We start from the raw sequence: 19,583 nt of genomic DNA on the forward strand, positions 1-19,583 counted from the left end.
AGAAAATATTAAGAGAAACATAAGGAAGAAAAACATGGAAGAGAAAATCCATTTATAGTATTGTACCATATTTATTGGAAAAAATTCATGTATAAGTGGACCCACACAGTTCAAATGCATATTGTTCAAGGCTCAACTGTATATGGTCCTATGCAATTTAAAAATTTTATCATGTAGGGTGGGTGCCTGGGTGGCACAGTCAGTTAAATGTCTGCCTTCAACTCAGGTCATGACCTCACAGTTTGTGAGTTGGAGCCCCGTGTCGGGTTCTCTGCTGTCCTCGGAGAGTCTGCTTCAGATCCTTTGTCCCCCTCTCTTTTTGCCCCTTCCCCACCACCCACCAATAAAAAAAAAAAAAAAAAAAAAAACTTAAAAAATTTATCATAAACTTGAATAATCACCATCACAAACAAGATACTCACTGTACCATAACCACAAGACTCCCTTGTGTTACTCCTTTATGGCCCTAAACACCCCTTCACTTTTCTATATCCTAACCCTTGGCAATGATTAATTCATTTTCATCTCTACAATTAAAAAAAAATTTTTTTAAATGTTTATTCATATTTATTTTTGACAGAGAGAGAGAGAGACAAAGCATGAGTGGGGGAGGGGCAGAGAGAGAGGAAGACACAGAATCAGAAGCAGGCTCCAGACTCTGAGCTGTCAGCACAGAGCCTGACATGGGGCTTGAACTCACAGAACACGAGATCATGACCTGAGCCGAAGTTGGACGCTCAACCGACTGAGCCACCCAGGCGCCCCTCTACAATTTTGATATTTCATAAATGTTACAAAATTAAGGTCATGTGGTATATAACTTTTTGTGATTGGTTTTTCTCACTCAGCATAATTACCTTGAGATTCACAATTACCTTGAGGTTCACTTAAGCTATCGCGTCTATCAATAGTTTCTTTCTTTTTATTGCTGAGCATTATTCCATGGTATAGATGTAATTTTACCCATTCTTATTTGGGTTATCATTATGGTGTTGAATTGTAGTATATGTTGTTCCTTTGTTGGATATGTTTTCTTGCTATTTTCTCTCAGTCTGTGACTTATCTATTTTTATTGGTATAATTTTTTTACTGGTATATTAAAGTTTTCAATTTGGATAAAGTCTGATTTGTCAATTTTTTATTTTTATGGTTATTGCCTTTACCTAAGAAGCCTTTGCTTACTACTGTCATTCTCCTAGTTTTCCTCTAAAAGTTTTCCCCTAAAAGCTTTATATTTAGCTTTCATATATTTTTTAAAGGTGATTTTTAATTTTTTCTACTAATTCCTACACCCAACATGGAGCTCAAACCCCAAGATCAAGAGTCACATGCTTCTCCAACTGAACTAGCCAGGCACCCCTAGCTTTCATATTTTTTATATAAAATTTATATTTAGTTTTAAAACTTTTTATTTTTTATATTTAACTTTTTTTGAGAGAGACAGTGAGCGAGCATGTGAAATTTGGGGAGAGGAGCAGAGGGAGAGAGAAAGAGAATTTCAAGCAGGCTCCACGCTCAGCACAAACAATGATGCGGGGTTCAATCCCATGACCCTGGGATCATGACCTGAGCTGAAATCAATGGTCAGATGCTCAACTGACTGAGCCACCTGGCACCCATATAGTTAACTTCTATATCTGGCTTTTCTTTTAAAAAAATTTTTTTAACATTTATTTATTTTTTTTTTTATTTTTTTTTTTTTAAATTTTTTTCAACATTTATTTTTTTTTCAACTTTTTTTTTTTTTTAATTTATTTTGGAACAGAGAGAGACAAAGCATGAACGGAGGAGGGGCAGAGAGAGAGGGAGACACAGAATGGGAAACAGGCTCCAGGCTCTGAGCCATCAGCCCAGAGCCTGACGCGGGGCTCGAACTCACGGACCACGAGAACGTGACCTGGCTGAAGTCGGACGCTTAACCGACTGCGCCACCCAGGCGCCCCTTTTCAACGTTTATTTATTTTTGGGACAGAGACAGAGCATGAACGGGGGAGGGGCAGAGAGAGAGGGAGACACAGAATCCAAAGCAGGTTCCAGGCTCCAAGCTGTCAGCACAGAGCCCGACATGGGGCTCAAACCCACAAACCATGAGATCATGACCTGAGCTGAAGTCCTGAGCTGAAGTTGGACGCTTAACCGACGGAGCCACCCAGGCACCCCTATATCTGGCTTTTTATATTTTTTATGTTTAGTTTTTATATTTAAGTCTAAAATGCATCCTAAATTAATTTTTTTAAGTTTATTTCTTTATTTTGAGAGAAAGAGAGTGCATGAGCTGGGAAGGGACAGAGAGAGATGGAGACAGAGAAACACAAGCAGGCCCTGTGCTGTCAGCACACAGCCTGATGCAGGGCTCAAACTCAAAACTGTGAGATCATGACCTGAACTGAAATCAAGAGTCAGATGCTTAATAGACTGAGCCACCCAGGCACCCCCATCTTAAATTAATTTTCGAATGACGTAGGGGTCAAGACTTGTTTTCCCGGTTATTCCAGCACCATTTGTTGAAAAAAAATTTCCTTTCCTCAAAAGGAAAAAAATAAATGGTCTTTTAAGTATGTGTAAGTTCCACCTCTAGGATCTCTGTTCTGTCCTGTTTGTTGATCTAATACTTATCTTCTACTTATACCTTATCTAATACTCAATGTCTTGGTTACCATGGTTATATAATAAATCTTGAAGTATCTTGAAGTCATGTAGTCTAAGTCCTATAACATATTCTTCCTTTTCCAAGATTACTTTAGAAATGCTAAGTCCATTGTTTTGCCATATAGATTTTGGAATCAGATTCTTAAAATCTATAAAATTGACATTTTAACAATACTGAGTTTTCTCATCCCCAAAAAGGTCTCTCTTCATTTCAGGTCTTTCTCTTAGGAATGTTCCATGACTTTTAGCATAGAGGTCTTACATGTTTTATCAAATTTATTCCTTAGTATTTTTGTTGACACTATTGTAAACTGACTTAATTTGCTTGCAATTTTTTAATTGACTTAATTTACCTTACTTTCCTAATTTTTTCACTACCAGTATATAAAAATATAATTGATTTTGTATATTAACCTTGCATTCTGTGATCTTACTGTGATCATTTATTGAGTACTTGTTTTGATTCATTAGGATTTTCTATGTACATAATCATGCAATCTCCAAAGAGAGTTTAACTTCTTTTTTATTTTATGTCTCTTGTTTTTCTTGTTGTATTGCAATGCTAGGACCTTCAATACAGTGTTAAGCAGATATGGGAAATGTAGGCACTCTTGCCTTGCTCCCAATCTTAGGGGGGAATTCTTTAATCAAGTATGATGAAGTTTATAATGTAGTAATTTTTTTTAGCAGTATTTTTTGAGGAAGCTCCCTTCAGTTTTTGGTTTCCTGAAAATTTTTATCATGAATGGATGTTGAATTTTGTTATATACTATTTTTACATCTATGGACACGATCACATGGTTTCCCTCATTTCTGTTAATACAGCGAATTACACATAATTTTTTTTACATTAATTCTAGAATGTTAAACCAAGCTTGCATTCCTGGAATAAACCGTACTTGATCATTTTTATATATTACTGAATATGATTTACTAACATTTTCTTATGATTTTACATCTATGTTCATGAAGGATAATAAGTCTGCAATTTTCCCCCCCTTTAGTGATTTCCTTGTCAGGACACACTGTAACATTTATGCTATTCTCAGAAAATGAGTTGAGAGCTCTTTCCTCTTATGAAGGAATTTGTTAACATTGCTGGTATTTCTTCCTTAAATATTTAATAGAATTCACCAGTGAAGCCATGTGAGCCTGGTGTTTTCTTTGTGGAAAGATTTCTGATTATGAATTAAATTATTTTAATAGATATAAAGTTACTTGTATTTTTTTTCTTGTGTCAGTTCTGGTAATTACGTTTTTCAAGGAATTTTTCCATTTCACTTAAGATGTCCATTTTATTGGCATAAAATTATTCATGGTATTCTTTTATTATTCTTTTAATGGCTATAGGATGTGAAGCAATAACTCTGTTACTCTTTCATTCCTAGTGTTAAAAACTGATGTTGTGTTTCTTTTTTTCTTTTTTTTAGAACATGTGTTGCCAAAGTGAGCACTTTTTTTCTAAATGAGTCAAGCTAGGTATTTACCAATTTTGTTGATCTTTTCAAGAAATCAACTTTTGGCTTTATTAATTTTCTTCTACTTTTTCTATCTTGTTGATTTCACCTCATATTTATTATCATCTTTTTATCTTCCATTGAGAATAGCTGCTCTCTTTGTAGGAGGAGAAAAATATGAGAGATGAGAAGAGTTGTAATACAGGTCAACAGGCAGCTCCTTTGGAGTCTAGTCTTAAAAGATTTTCATTTGGGAGCGCCTGGATGGCTCAGTTCGTTAAGCGTCCGACTTCAGCTCAGGTCATGATCTCATGGTTCATGAGTTTGAGCTCCATGTTGGGCTCTGTGCTGACAGCTCAGAGCCTGGAGCTTGCTTTGGATTTTGTGTCTCCCTCTCTCTCTGCCCTCCCCTGCTTGCACTCTGTCTCTCTCTTTCTCTCTCAAAAATAAATAAACATAAAAAAAAAAAAAGATTTTAATTTGTTTCCCAGGTCTCAGGCCTTTTCTCCATAGGCCATGGGCTCTCAAAGAGAGATTTCCAACAACCTCTCAAGGCTAACAGGTTTAGCTATTACCTGTAGTAATTAATTCCCCATCCTGCTCAGCCCTCACTCACCAGGGTAGTGTCTTCTGGTCCCTTCCCTTATAACCATCCAGGGCTCCTTCCCTTCATCCAATAAGGTAATCACATCTGGTTTAGAAATGGAAGGTTCTGCTTAAAAGGTAATGTGACATGAAACTGTAAGTCCAAAAGTCAGGTTCAAATTTGGTTAAATTTGTCATTAATTACAGATCAAAATGGTACTTTATAGAGCCTAAGAGTGAAGAAATGCAAGGGAGTTGAAGAACACTCATATTAGGGTAACCTTAGGAATAGATGGTTACGAACAGGCCTTAATATAATTTAAACTCATACAAACTCTCTTGAGAGGCAGTAAGAATCTGGATCCAGACTGCCTGAATTCAAATCCTGCCTTTGTTGCTGTGTTACCTCAGCAAATTATTAATCTCTTATGCCTAAGTTTTCTCATCTGAAATGAGGATAATGATAGTATATTTCTTACAGAGTTGTGATAATTAATAATGCACAATACTAAGAATAGTATCTAAGCACAAGTATATGCAGTTATATGTATATATACATATAATATGTGAGTATTAACTTTTTTATCATTATCAATTTGCTGAAAAGAGTATCTTCCTGACACATCTTCTGATCCTTTATAGGATTATCCATTCAATGTTAAGTGCAAAGTTCTTAGATTTTAAATTTCAACCTCAAAGCATGTAGAACTGAATATCTCTGTTATAAGAAACAGAATGCATTTACTTGAAGTTTGTGAATCCATTTCGTGCTGTGTAAGTTCTACAGGCTCCCCTGGTTTTTAGACAGACTCAAAACCCCTGTGTTTAGGTATTCTTCTTGCAGGTGGATTAGGAAAGAGTGTTGAGCATTTGTATCAAATCTGGGCTCAAATATAATATAAAATCTGATTTCTTGGACAATGCTTCTGTTGTAAGCAATCCAGAATTCAAACCCAGTCCCTTGGATATCAGGGAAACAAGGAAATTACAGAGACTGGAGAAAATATGAAGGATATAGCAGGATGAAAGTGATGAAGTGGCCTATTTCCAAACTAACAAAGCTGAAACCATTCCTTTGGAACACAGAGAAAAAAAATATCTTGTTTCTCAAATCATAGTCCTGAAATTGGCAGAAGAGAAAGCCAATGTAATTTGGGATAAATAGCCTTACCAAGTGAGATGAAATTACTATAATTCTCCCACATCACATCCCTATATAAGTCTCTTTGAGCCGAGTCCAGGAATTCCCATTCTTCCTGTGAGAAGTCTATGGCCACATCCCTGAATGTCACTGAACCCTGAAAAAAAAAACAAACAGAAACAAAAAACACCTCATGTATTACCTGTGAAAATAAATGAAATATTTCTTAAAAGAAAAGAGGACTTAAAAGATCGAGGACTGCAATGCAGAGAAGGGGCCACATAACAAGCAAATAGGGTAGGGCTAAAAATGTATGTATAGGGAACAGTAAGAAAATTGGTATCACTGAAGCACAGTGCTACGTGTCTTGAATAGTCCTGTGGTTGAAGATAAGATTTTCTACCCCAAAATATCTGGAAATGAATAAAATGACCCAAAAAAGTCCCAATTAAATGAAACAGTATACACAAGCCTTCAGCAAGCTGTGTCTCCACCACAAATTCATGGAAAATATGTCTTCCACCTTTTTGCCCTTTAATGATCATGAAAAAAAATTGATAAAAACTGCTCCCAAACGTAACAATACCTCTTCTAAGAAAACAGACTCAAGTTAATCATAAAGTCAGATTTTCCCTATAAGGACCAATTCTTTTTTTTTTTAACTGTTTCTATTTATTTTTGAGACAGAGACAGAGCATGAGCAGCGAAGGGGCAGAGAGAGAGGGAGACACAGAATCTGAAGCAGGCTCCAGGCTCTGAGCTGTCAGCACAGAGCCCAACGTGGGGCTCGAACTCATGGAGTGTGAGATCATGACCTGAGCTAAAGCTGGACGCTCAACCGACTGAGCCACCCAGGCGCCCTAAGGACCAATTCTTTAGTAAACTTTAAAATAATTGCTACATGCCAGTCCACATTTTTTTTTTTTTTCAACGTTTATTTATTTTTGGGACAGAGAGAGACAAAGCATGAACGGGGGAGGGGCAGAGAGAGAGGGAGACACAGAATCAGAAACAGGCTCCAGGCTCTGAGCCATCAGCCCAGAGCCCAACGTGGGGCTGGAACTCACGGACCGTGAGATCGTGACCTGGCTGAAGTCGGACGCTTAACCGACTGCGCCACCCAGGCGCCCCGCCAGTCCACATTTTTAATATATCAGACTCAACCATTCTCTTTTCCTATTCAGATATTTTATTTCAATACAATTTCAAAAATCTTCCTCAGCTCTCACAGCCTGCATTGTCTATTACTTATGCACCTAGATGACCTTACTCTTGATCATCTACCACCCCTCACCGAACACCCTTCCTCATTCCTAGTTAGAGGACACTGAACCATGATGATATCACCCTGGACCAGTGTTTTCACTAAGGCATGATTTTACTCTCCAGAAGACAACTGACCATGTATGGAGACAGTTTTGGTCGTCACAACTGGGGGGAAAGGGTGTGAGTGTTACAGGCATCTAGTTGGTAAAGGCCAGGGATACTCTGAGACATCCCACAATGTAAAAGACAGCCCCCACATTAAAAGATTCTCTGGCTCAAAATATTAATAGTCCCAAGGTTGAGAAACCTTGCTCTAAACCAGTACATCCTATAAAACTACACAAGGAACTTTGCTCCTGGTATTCTTCTCTCAGGGTTTACAGGAGATGATTCTTGATCTCTCTATTCGCAGTTCTGCTGATTACTTCCGAATCACAGGCACTGGCGAGGGACAGATCCCTTGCCCTAATCAGTATGAGGTGGCTCAATACCGGATGCTGGACAGATGAGATTGACAGCATTTATTAGACATGTATACTCACAGCCCGGGGTAGGAGGGCACCACACATCATGCAGGGCCACACAGGGGTTGCACTCAGGAATGGAGTGAACAAGCAGGGTCTGTGGGAGGCAGGCTTTGTAGTAAAAAGAGGGTAAGGTGTCCCTGATTCCCACAGAATGTGATTGGCTTGTCTGAATAATTCTGTGTGCTGGCAGGAAGGTGAAACCCTTTACAATGAGAACCAGGAAGGGTTTAGGTCATCTGCCTGATAGGAAAACTAGCTGTGGGGAGTCTTTTCTGCTGACAAGAGCAGGGAACTCACATTTAGGCCTCTGGAGCCCTGATAAAGGTATCAGGTCGGCACATGAAATTTTATGCCTTACAATACAAGGCCCCAATTACAGCCCTTACCTAATCCACCCAATCCGAAAAGCCTTTCATACCATAAGATCTCAACACATACAGAGACTGAGACCAATCAATACTAAGCCTCATCATATGTACTTGGAAAACAACTCTGTGGAGAAATCTGGAGTTTTCCCTGTAAACAAATAGGACCAGATTCTCTTTCATCAAACCACAGATCTTCAGAGAAAATTCAAAACAAGGATCTCTCACTTAATATCAATAACCCATCCCTGAATATCAGACATTCTAATACTACATCATCAAACAGGTGCCTATTTTCCCATCACTTAGAAGCAAAGAATTACACTGCATTACAAATCAATTCCAAGTCTCCAACTAGCCTCCATTTCCCTCCAGTATAGAATTATAGTACACATGGGTTACTGAGCACACATCTTTTGTATTTTGTCTCTTTTACTGAATTCACTTTTCTCACTTGCTTTGTTTCTTTCTCCACAATTTCTTCAATACTTTCCCAACTTTTTAGAAACTCATTTTATACTACACAGGGGCTACATGTTAAGTGCACTATGAAAAATGCATTTCTAACAAGAACATAACAACGGGATGTCTCACACTCAGTATGCTGTTCTGACACCTCCTTTATCACCAGCAGCACCAGATACACACATCCTCTTTAATGATATCTGTATGCATCTCAAAACATCTGCAGATGGTTCTAACAGTCTAGCAACTATGTTTGAAATATAACAAGACTCTCCCACACATTATTTTTCGTTAAAAAAAAAGGCGGCACTGAACTATATAATTTCACTTACACAAAGTTCTAAAAACGGCAAATTCATTTACGGTGTTAGAAGTCAGGACACTGGTTGTATCTGGGCTGGGTGGGTAGGGAGTGACTGAAAGAGGGGGCATCTGAGGTACTTGTAATTTTCTCTTTCTCAACCTGAGTGCTGACAGCATAGATGTGCTCAATTTATGATAATTCATTCAGCTACACACTTATGATTCATGCACTTTCCTCTATGTATGTTATATGCCAATAAAAAGTTCAAAAAACTTTGAAAAGATGTCAAATTGTGTATTGGGGACACAAATTTTTCCTACATAAAACCAGACTAAAAATCATTGTATTCAGAGAAATAAACTTACTCTGAAGTTTAAATATTAAAATCAAAAGCTGTTTATTGGGAAATGTTAACAAGGGGACATTCTGCAGAGAATGCCTGCATTTTTCTCAAGGCATTTCACTTTTGCTTGCTCATGGCTCTTGACAGATTTTGTAGTAGCAAGGAGACAGTTCACATCAGTGGAAAAAATGGAAGGGCATATAGAAAGGACACTGGGCTGTCGGTCCCCAATCCTCACAGGAATGACAGCATGTTCTTGGATGGAGTTCTGTTAAATAAGAAGCTTCAAGATAAGGAACAAGTATGTACACATGACCTAGAGATCAACAATATTTCAAAAAGGAAAAAAAAAAACATAACTTACATGGGCCATGGTTTCAAAATGCAAGAACTGGTCAGTCCTTTTCAAGATTTCTCTTTGGAGAACCGCAGAGTCCAGATAAGCCAGATCTGGAAGAAAAAGAGGCTATGAAACCAAATGTACCTCAGAGATTCCAAAAGGACTTAATGTTAATGTGAGCTTTTTTCTTTTCCATTCCTACTTCTTAACTACTCCCCACTACTCTACTCACCCTGATCCCATACCCACAAAACCTGGAGGAGAGTAGGAGTCTGAAGAAATCCAAGCCTTGAAGGAACCCAGCTGAACAATAATGGATTTGATGTAAAAGCCCAAACACTTCTGAGGACTTGTGACCAGTTTCCTATCTAGTAATGTGGATCTGGTCCTGACATCGGACTCCTCCTCCCTCCAGTACAAATTTTCAGGGCTGAGAAAACGCGATACCATCCATATACAGCCTCTTGAGCCCTCCAGGATCCTGTCTGAACTTCCTAAATACGAAGACTGAAAACCACAGACTGAGCCTGGCAGCTGCTACCACTGTAAAACTGCACTGGCCTTTCCCCAGCCAAGACCACTCACTACTCTGTTTCCCAATCAGGACCTCTCATACCATGACAGCCTGTGCACGTTCCCCCTCTCTTTCAGTATCCAAGGTGGAGACAAGGGGATCCCTGATCACTGCAGTCAGTCAACCACCACCATTCATTGAGAACTATTACGTGCTGGGTGCTTCATATACGTCACCTGATGACCCTCAGCACTGCTCTGCAGTGTATTCTCATCTCTCAAGAGATCAGGAAACTAATGCTCAGGGGGGAAATCGTTTGCCCAAAGTCACAGCTATCAAGTGGCAAAGCTTTGTTTTGAGTCCACATTTCTCTAACTAAAACACTACCTTTCAACTCTAGGTTTTTGCCTCTCAAGACTAGATTTCTATTTCATTGAGAGGAACCTGACCAAGGGCAATTCAATAAAAAATAGAAATAACCTTTCAAAAGATATTAAACCTCACTGCTAATTACGAAGATGTATATAAAACAAAAAACAATTTATTTTTACAGTGACATGACTGGAAGGTCTAGAAGACTGATGATGTCCCTTATTAGCAAGGTCATGAGAAAATGGACACTACCTTGGCCCAAATTTAGAACTATGTGAGGCAGCATTTAAATGTTATAACTCTATAAACCCTGTGAACCAGTTCCCAGAGCTTCACTTGAGACTACAGGAACTACTCCTAGAGTGCCTGGGTGGCTCAGTTGGTTGAGCGTCTGACTTCGGATCAGGTCATGATCTCATGGTTCATGAGTTTGAGTCCCACATCGGGCTCTGCGCTGGCAGTGTGGAGCCTGCCTAGGATTGGGCACCTGGGTGGCTCAATCAGTTAAGCGTTCAACTTCGGCACAGGTCATTATCTCACAGTTTCGTGAATTCAAGCCCCACGTTGGGCTTTGTGCTGACAGCGTGGAGCCTGGAGCCTGCTTCGAATTCTGCGTATCCCTAACTCTCTGCTCCTCCCCTGCTTGCACTCTCTCTCTCTCAAATATAAATAGACATTACCCAAAAAATAAAGGAACTACTCACACATGTACATGAAGATGTCTGCAGAGATATGCTGACAGATAAGGTTTACAATGAATAAAAGCTGAAAAGAATCTAACTGGGAAAATTATTAAACAGTAGTGCATCTACACCACTGAAAACTAGGCAAATATTAAAAAGTGATGATGTTGGGTGCCTGGGTGGCTCAGTCGGTTAAGCGTCCGACTTTGGCTCAGGTCATGATCTCGCGGTCTGTGAGTTCGAGCCCTGCGTCGGGCTCTGTGCTGACAGCCTGGAGCCTCCTTCAGATTCTGTCTCCCTCTCTCTCTGCCCTTCCCCCACTCATGCTCTGTCTCTCTCTCTGTCAAAAATAAACCTTAAAAAAAATTTTTTTTAAAGTGATAATGTTGCCCTAATTTTGATGAAATGGGTGAAACCAGTGTGTTTACAAAAAAAATTCCAACATCTGTAGTATTACACTATTTTGACAGAAAAAATCACATGTATGCCTAGGAGAAACAGTTAAAATGTTTACAGTAAGAGCCAGCAACACACACCACCACATTAAACATATTAAAGCACATAAATACTCCAAATAAGGAAAAGATTTTTTCATTTCAAGGTTTTCTTTCAGTCTTCTGTTGACCTGAGGAAAAAAAAAACTCAGGATATTCTAAGAACAGCTGTTTTTCCTGATTGACTTCTTTTTTACTTCACCTTTTAATTCATGAACCAAGTCTATGACTGAATTTGCCCATGTATGCTGGAGTACTATCTAGAAATCAATGGTAAGAAGTCCCTGACTGATGTATTTTAAGTACTGACAGCTGTCTCATCACTGCTTCCTTTCATATCTTAGAAATGACTTCATTTTGCTTCTGAGCCAATCCACTAGGCTAAGATGCCTATGAAGCCTCCAACAACTATTGTATTTCCTTGCCCTACTAGTCTGACTTTGCATAAACCATCATTAAAATAAAAACTGTGAGACATTAACTATACTGGAATTAAAATAAAATTTAAAAAAAACCTATGTGACAAATCTTTTTTTTATAAATTCTTTTTTTTCATGTTTCAGGTTTTTTTTTAAGTTCGTTTATTTTTGAGGAAGAAGTGGGGAGAGAGAGAGAGAGAGAGAGAGAGAGAGAGAGAGAGAGAGAGAGAGAGAGACAGCACAAGCAGGAGAGACACAGAATTCGAAGCAGACTCCAGGCTCTGAGCTGTTAGCACTGAGCCCAACTCGGGGCTGAAAGCCACACACCATGAGACCATGACCTGAACCAAAGTCAGACACTCAACCAAATGAGCCACCCAGGCGCCCCAGCATAAATCTTACTGTAGGAAATCCATTACCTCCAGACCTCATAGCTTCAGTATAATCTGGACAAAACTTGATGATTCTTGCTGTCATCAGATTAATACCTCTTCCTTCAATCATGAAAGGTTACTGAGTAAGGCAGGAAGAATTTTTTTAAGTATGCATAATGATGAGACTTGGTATACTGTTATAATTACTAAAATGGGCTTTGGTGTGACACTTCCAGGATATAAATCTCAGCTCTGATAGTTATTAACTGTGTGATCTTGGGCATGTTACTTAACTTTTCAGCCTTAGTCGCCTCCTATAAAAAAAAAAGTTGATAATTATAAATTCTATCTCAAAGGGTTATTATAAGAATTAAATAAGACACTACATATAAGAAAGCACTTAAAGTAGCAAATAAACATTAAATAAAAGTCAGCTATAGCACTGAAGATGAAGAATACTATATACTCTTCTTTCCCTAATTATTAAAGAAAATTATCTTCTCTTTTCTTCTTCCATAAAAAATTTGAGCTTCTCAGCCTTGCTCTTTCTTACAATGCTAGCTAATAAATTTCAAACTTCATATTGATAAGCAATTCCTCTTGATTAACAACAATTTACAAAAGGGAGTATGTGGATGGATGAAGCAAATGTGAAAAAAAATGGAATTACAACATAATAGTAACTATTAAATCTACTGAAAACTTTTTATGTGTCAAGCATTATCTGAGGACTTTATTTTTTATTTTTGTAATTTTTATTTATTTTTGAGAGAGAGAGAGACGGAGTGCGAGCGGGGGAGGGGCAGAGAGAGAGAGAGAGAGAGAGAGAGAGACAGAGACACAGAATTTTTTTTAAACGTCTCATCCGAGCTGTCAGCACAGACCCTGATAAGGGGCTGGAACTCACGAACTGATGATGACCTGAGCCGAAGTTGGATGCCCAAAAACTGAGCCACCCAGGTGCCCCCTTAGGACTTTATATATATTAATTCACCTATTCAAAGCAATCCTATACAGTAGGTTCTGTCATTATCCTCTTAAAGATGAAAGAACTGTAGCACAAAGAAATGAAATAAATTACTCTGATTCACCCAGCTCTGACAGTTTTAGGACTAGAACACTGGTAATTTAGTACCATAACTAAACTGCCTCTCATAAAACCACATAAATATATGGCCTGAAACAACTCATGTTGTCAAAAACTTCAAACCATTTCTCAAATTTCTACCACCATCTTCTGTTCCCTTCCCTTGTTAACACAGTACTCTCCCTTAAAAACCCTGTCACATTGCAACTCCTTACAAGCCTCAAAAGCAGAAAACCCTGTCACCAATTAAACCATCTCCAAACTTTCCCTGCTTGTGAATTCAGGGCAGAGGTGAAGATCAAAGACACCTAGCATATGATTCCAACCGAACTGTAATCCTCTCAACAAATCAAAGCCTAAAATAAAGCTCTGCAGTTGGCCTCCCTTCAGGAGGTTTACTTGCAAGCCATTTAAATGATTAGAAAGCAACAGCTCACAGGAGGAATTAAATGACTGCCAAATGTTCATGTGAATACCCACAGGAGAGGAGGCAGGAAGTAACCTCATCACCCCTATCATTCACTGGGAAAGAAGAGCAAAGCTCCAGGTCTACGGATAGGATATTTCCCGTGTTAAAGCCTAACCAGTTAAAGACTACCTGGAACAAGCCTGTAGAGTCCAACAAAATCAGATTTATTGATTTAAGAGAGGGAGGAAATTCCACAGGATGGGTTGGAATGCAATGGAGGAGGAGAAGAAAAGCTCTTTTGTAAAGGGTTGAGTTCCAACTGAAGGACTTTGGAGAGAATGTATGGGAAGCGGGGAACAATTCTAGAATGGTTGGTTTCTGAGGTAAGACTAGGAAAGGCTAGGATTAATTGGAGACTAAGTGCTATCTTGAAGGGAGGGTAGTTTAGCAATTGGGTATCTCCAGTAATAAAAATAAAAAACAGCAAAGCAAGTGTGGAGCTTCACTGGTAAAACAGCTGTAATCTCTCAAAGAGCGAGTTGTGATCGCATTGTACAGTTGCTGCATGAAATAATAATTTCTATTTTGCAGCTGGCTTTATCTGTCTCCTGTCTCCCAGCCTGATTAATGCAAATGCTTTTTCTCTTTTCAGTCCGCACTGATTTTTATTCTTTCTCAGGAGACTCAAAGGTTTTAAACCATGCACAGAAAAATAAAAGTTACATTTCACGGAACAAAGAAATACAAATTCGTCCTCATATACTTTAGATAGACAAATAGATATAGACATAAAAATGGTTATTTCCTCTTTCTCTCCTTCCTAAAGATCAGCAGGATTGGGGGAAAAAAGACGGGAATCTTGAGACACTGAGCCTTTCTTGGAACTCAGCCCGACCTGGCTAACTCAGAACACACCCCCGCTATCACACTTGGCTCCCACCATCACCACGCACATAACCCGATGGAAATTAAAGAGGGAGCCGGGAGGTAAAGCTCAGCCTTCAGAGAAAGGCCGAGTACAAAGGCCACGTCTGGAATCCGTCTCCGAATTTCCTTTACGAGGGAGCTCTGATTATGCCGTGGTTCTGAGAGCAGCAGTTCTCGAAACCGTCTTTTTGTTGGGGGCCTTCACTCTGGGGTTCATGCATCTAACTCGAAGCCATTCTGGGCCGAGAAATCTGTGCGGCCCTTAAGCGGAAAGGGAAAGGACGCCTCAGGGCACCCAATGCCCAGTAGCGTCACAAATTCCACAGTCACTGCAACCCAGTTCACACAGAAGCCCGCGCCACCCCCGCGCCGCCCCCGCGCCCATTTCCTCAATGCACGCGACCAACTCACCTCTCGGAGCCGACACCAGCAAGAAAGCCGGAAGGAAACTACGAGCAGAGGCCTGTGGGAAATGTAGTCTTCGGTAGGGAGGGCCCGCCCCCGCCCCAACTTGTTGCTCGGAGTGCGCAAGCGCGAATGCCTGCGGGAGAGAGCTAGATCGCCGGGCGGCATTTAGGGTTTGACGGTGGGCTACTAGGGGAGGGGCTTCAAGGCTGCCCAGGAATGGACGAAGCGAGTTCTGTGAGCCCGTTTTGTGTTTGTAGCTGAGGAAGCCCTAGTATGGCTTAGAATGCACTTGGCACCAACAAGCACATAATGTATGTACTAGGGGCGCAGCAGATGCTTAGTATATATGCTCAAATATATATGCATCAAGTACTCAATAAAAATATCCCGGAACTAAAACAGAACCAGGATATAACAGAACCGGGAGCAGGACGACATGGAATGGTCCCCCGTGCTAGCTCGCTCTCCCGCCTTCCATTCCTTCCTCCTCTCGGTTTTTCGCCTTCTTGCAGTTGTGAAGATGTTGTTCTATAAATTGTTAGGTTAAGATGGTTGATAAAATTGTTCCCCACCTTATCGGCCGTTTCTTTTTCTCCAGCTTCAGTTGCCAGCCATCAGTTGCCTTCCCGAAGCAGACAATCCTTCTTTGGTGAGGTCAGTAGTAGTCTAATGCTGTGTCAGAATGTGTAAATCATTCACCTCACTTCATTTCATTACTAGGCATTTTATCAAATCAGATCATAAGAAGATGGGTGAGTACAGTACAATAAGATAGTTTAAGAGAAAATGACACATTCACGTAACTTTTATTACACCATATTGTTATAATTGTTCTATTTCATTATTGTTGTTAATCTCTTGCTGTGCCTAAATTACAAATTAAACTTTATTATAGGTATGTATGTATAGAAAAAAAGCAGTCTATATGGGGCTTACTGTCCACCCTTTTGGTCATCACCTGAGGGTCTTGAAATGTGTCCTCTGAGGATAAGGGTGGGGGGACTATAAGGTGTGTCTATTACTGTTTTCCCTTTAGTTCTATCAAGTTTTGCTTCAAGTATTTTTGAGCTATGTATATGTGTGTGTGTATATATATATATACACATATATGTACATATATATGTATATATAATACATATATATATACATATACATATATATACATATACATATATACATATATATATATAGTCTTCCTGATGAAGATTGAAAAGTGAACATTAGGAAAAGTATCTTCAGAAGTGTTTCTCAGGTGACTAATAATTGAATTTGTTATGTCCTGGGTTTGGTTCAGGAAATAAATGGAATAAGCCCACCAGGATTTATCCATCATTGTAGCATCCTCCCATTTCAAATGTTTTGATACAGTAGTTCTCTCAAGAATATAAGACTTGGGGCACCTGGGTGGCTCAGTTGGTTGTGTCCAACTTCAGCTCAGGTCATGATCTCATGGTCCATGGGTTCAAGCTCCTCATTGGGCTTTGTGCTGATAGCTCAGAGCCTGGAACCTGCTTCTGATTCTGTGTCTCCCTCTCTTCTCTGTCTCTCCCGCTCGTGCTCTATCTCTGTCTCTCTCAAAAATAAATAAATGTTAAAAAAAAAAAAGAATATAAGACTTTACAAATTATTTGACAATGTCAAGGCCAATCTTATTAAGTCCCACTTTGCAAATAGGAAAATATATGTGAAGTAGAAGATACATGAAAATACAAATTCTATTTCTCCCTTTAGTTCATTCAGTTTTTATCATGTATTTTTAAGCCTGTTAAATAGTGTATACACATTTATGATTGTGTGTGTTCCCAATGAATTGACCCTTCTATTATGAAATATTTCTCTATGTCTCTTGTCTTTAAAAAAATTTTTTTTAACGTTTATTCCTTTTTGAGAGACAGAGACATAGCATGAGTGGCGGGAGGATCAGACAGAGGGAGACACAGAATCTGAAGCAGGCTCCAGGCCCTGAGCTGTCAGCACAGAGTCCGGCGCAGGTCTTAAACCCAGAAGCTGTGAGATCATGACCTGAGCCTCAGTCAGACATTGTACTGACTGAGCCACCCAGGTGTCTCTGTGTATCTCTTGTCTTAACGTCTATTTTGTCTAGTATCAGTACAGTCACTATAGTTTTCTTATGCTTACTGTTTGGCTAATATATCTTTTTCCATTTTTTTTCTTGAACCTACCTGTGATTTTATATTTAATATACATTTCTGATAGATATCATGTAATTTGGGTTTTACATTTGTTAACCCAGTATGACAGTCTCTTGGATTTTCATTGAAATACTTAGTCCATTTATATTTATGTTATTATTAACTTGGTTGGATTTATGTTTACTATTTGGTTGATACCTATTTACCACATTTTTTATTAACTACTTTCCTGTCTTTTTTGGAGAATTGATCATTTTTCCTGATAGATTTGAATTCTTCTGTTGGCACTCAGCTATACCTTTATGCATCTTGTTAGAGGTTGCTCTAGGGATTAAAATATGCATTCTTGTTTAAACATAGTTTACCTAGAATTAATATTGTACCACTCCATGTAAAATACGAGAACCTTGTAAACAATATCATTTCATTTATACTTCTTATTCTTTGTCCTACTGTTGGCATACATATTTCAGCTACATACATTCCATTATTTTGGTTTAAACAGTTATATATTTTAATAACTTATAAAGAAGGAAGCAGATGTTATATTTATCCACATACTGACTATATCTGATGTTCTTCCTTCCTGTTGAGACTGTATTTTCATCTGAAGTCATCAGTTCTCTTTAACCTGAAGAGTTTCCTTTACCAGAACTGCAGTTCTGCTAGTTAAAATCTAAATATTCATTTATCTGAAAATGTCTTTATTTCATCTTCATTATAAAAGCATATTTTCTCTGGAAATAGAATTCTGAGTTGACCTATTTTTCTTTAGTTTTTCCAGATGTTATTCTATTGTCTTTTGGCTACTATTGTTTCGTCTTTTTTTTACATTATCAGAATTTTATTTTATTTTTTAATTTCAGGCATAGAGTGTAATGATTCATGACTTACATATAACACCCAGTGTACATCCCAACAAGTGTCCTCCTTAATGTCCCTCACCTCTTTAGCCTTTACCCAACCCAACATCCTGTCAGCAACCCTGTTTGTTCTCTGTATTTAAGAGTATCTTATGGTTTGTCTCCCCCTGTTTTTATACTATTTTTGTTTCCTTTCCCTTATCTTCATTTGTTTTGTCTTAAATTCCACATATGAGTGAAATCATATGGTCAATTTGTCTTTCTCTGACTGACTTATTTTGCTCAACATAATACACTCTAGTTCCAGCCACATTGTTGCAAATGGCAAGATTTCATTCTTTTTGATAGCAGAGTGATATTCCATTACACATACACACACACACACACACACACGCATGCACACATGCACACACACCACATCTTCTTTATCCATTCATCAGTCAATGGATATTTGGGCTCTTTCCATACTTTGGCTATTGTCAATAGAGCTTCTATAAACATTGGGGTGCTATGTGCCCCTTCAAATCAGCATTTGTGTATCCTTTGGATAAATACCTAAAATACTTAGTAGTGCAATTGCTGGGTCATAGGGTAGTTCTATTTTTAATTTTTTGAGGAACCTGCATACTTTTTTCCAAAGTGGATGCACCAGTTTGCATTCCTACCAGCAATGCAAAAGGATTCCTTTTTTCTCCACATCCTTGCCAACATCTGTTGTTGCCTGAGTTGTTAATGTTAGCCATTCTGACAAGTGTGCAGTGGTATCTCATTGTGGTTTTCATTAGTATTTCTCTGATTATGAGTGGTGCTGGGCATTTTTTCTTGTGTCTGTTAGCCATCTGGATGTCTTCTTTGGAAAAGTGTCTATTCATGTCTTTTGCCCATTTCTTCACTGGATTATTTGTTTTTTGTGTGTTGAGTTTGATACGTTCTTTATAGATTTTGGATACTAACCCTGTATCTGATATGTCCTTTGCAGATATCTTCTCCCATTCTGTTGTTTGCCTTTTAGTTTTGCTGATTGTTTCCTTCACTGTGCAGAAGATTTTTATTTTGATGAAGTCTCAGTAGTTCATTTTTGCTTCTGTTTCCCTTGCCTCTGGAGACATGTCAAGTAAGAAGTTGCTGCAGCCAAGATCAAGGAGGTTGTTGCCTATTTTCTCCTCTAGGATTTAAAAAAATTTTTTTTAATGTTTATTTATTTTTGAGAGAGAGAGAGAGACAAAGCGCAAGCAGGGGAGGGGCAGAGAGAGAGGGAGACACAGAATCCAAAGCAGGCTCCAGGCTCTGAGCTGTTAGCTACAACCCACGAAATATGAGATCATGACCTGAGGCAAAGTCAGATACTTAACTGACTGAGCCACGCACGTGCCCCTCTCCTCTAGGATTTTAATGGCTTCCCGTCATATGTTTAGGTCTTTTATCCATTTTGAGTTTA

At 38.8% G+C, this 19,583-nt stretch overlaps 1 protein-coding gene across 1 annotated transcript in view; it reads right to left on the reverse strand.

The window, feature by feature from the left end:
- LOC111556204 overlaps window positions 1-19,583 on the reverse strand; it is a 67,139-nt gene that overhangs the window by 12,451 nt on the left and 35,105 nt on the right. Inside the window, exons 6-10 of the mRNA XM_045047010.1 lie at window positions 15,535-15,657; window positions 15,133-15,361; window positions 9,467-9,552; window positions 5,863-5,989; window positions 4,723-4,821 (exon numbers count right to left, since the gene is read on the reverse strand). Coding sequence (XP_044902945.1) covers window positions 4,723-4,821; window positions 5,863-5,989; window positions 9,467-9,552; window positions 15,133-15,361; window positions 15,535-15,657 — 664 coding nt within the window. The remainder of the gene's footprint in view (window positions 1-4,722; window positions 4,822-5,862; window positions 5,990-9,466; window positions 9,553-15,132; window positions 15,362-15,534; window positions 15,658-19,583) is intronic.

The sequence above is a fragment of the Felis catus genome, chromosome E2 (assembly GCF_018350175.1).
Source record: "Felis catus isolate Fca126 chromosome E2, F.catus_Fca126_mat1.0, whole genome shotgun sequence".
In the NCBI taxonomy this organism is placed as follows: Eukaryota; Metazoa; Chordata; class Mammalia; order Carnivora; family Felidae; genus Felis; species Felis catus.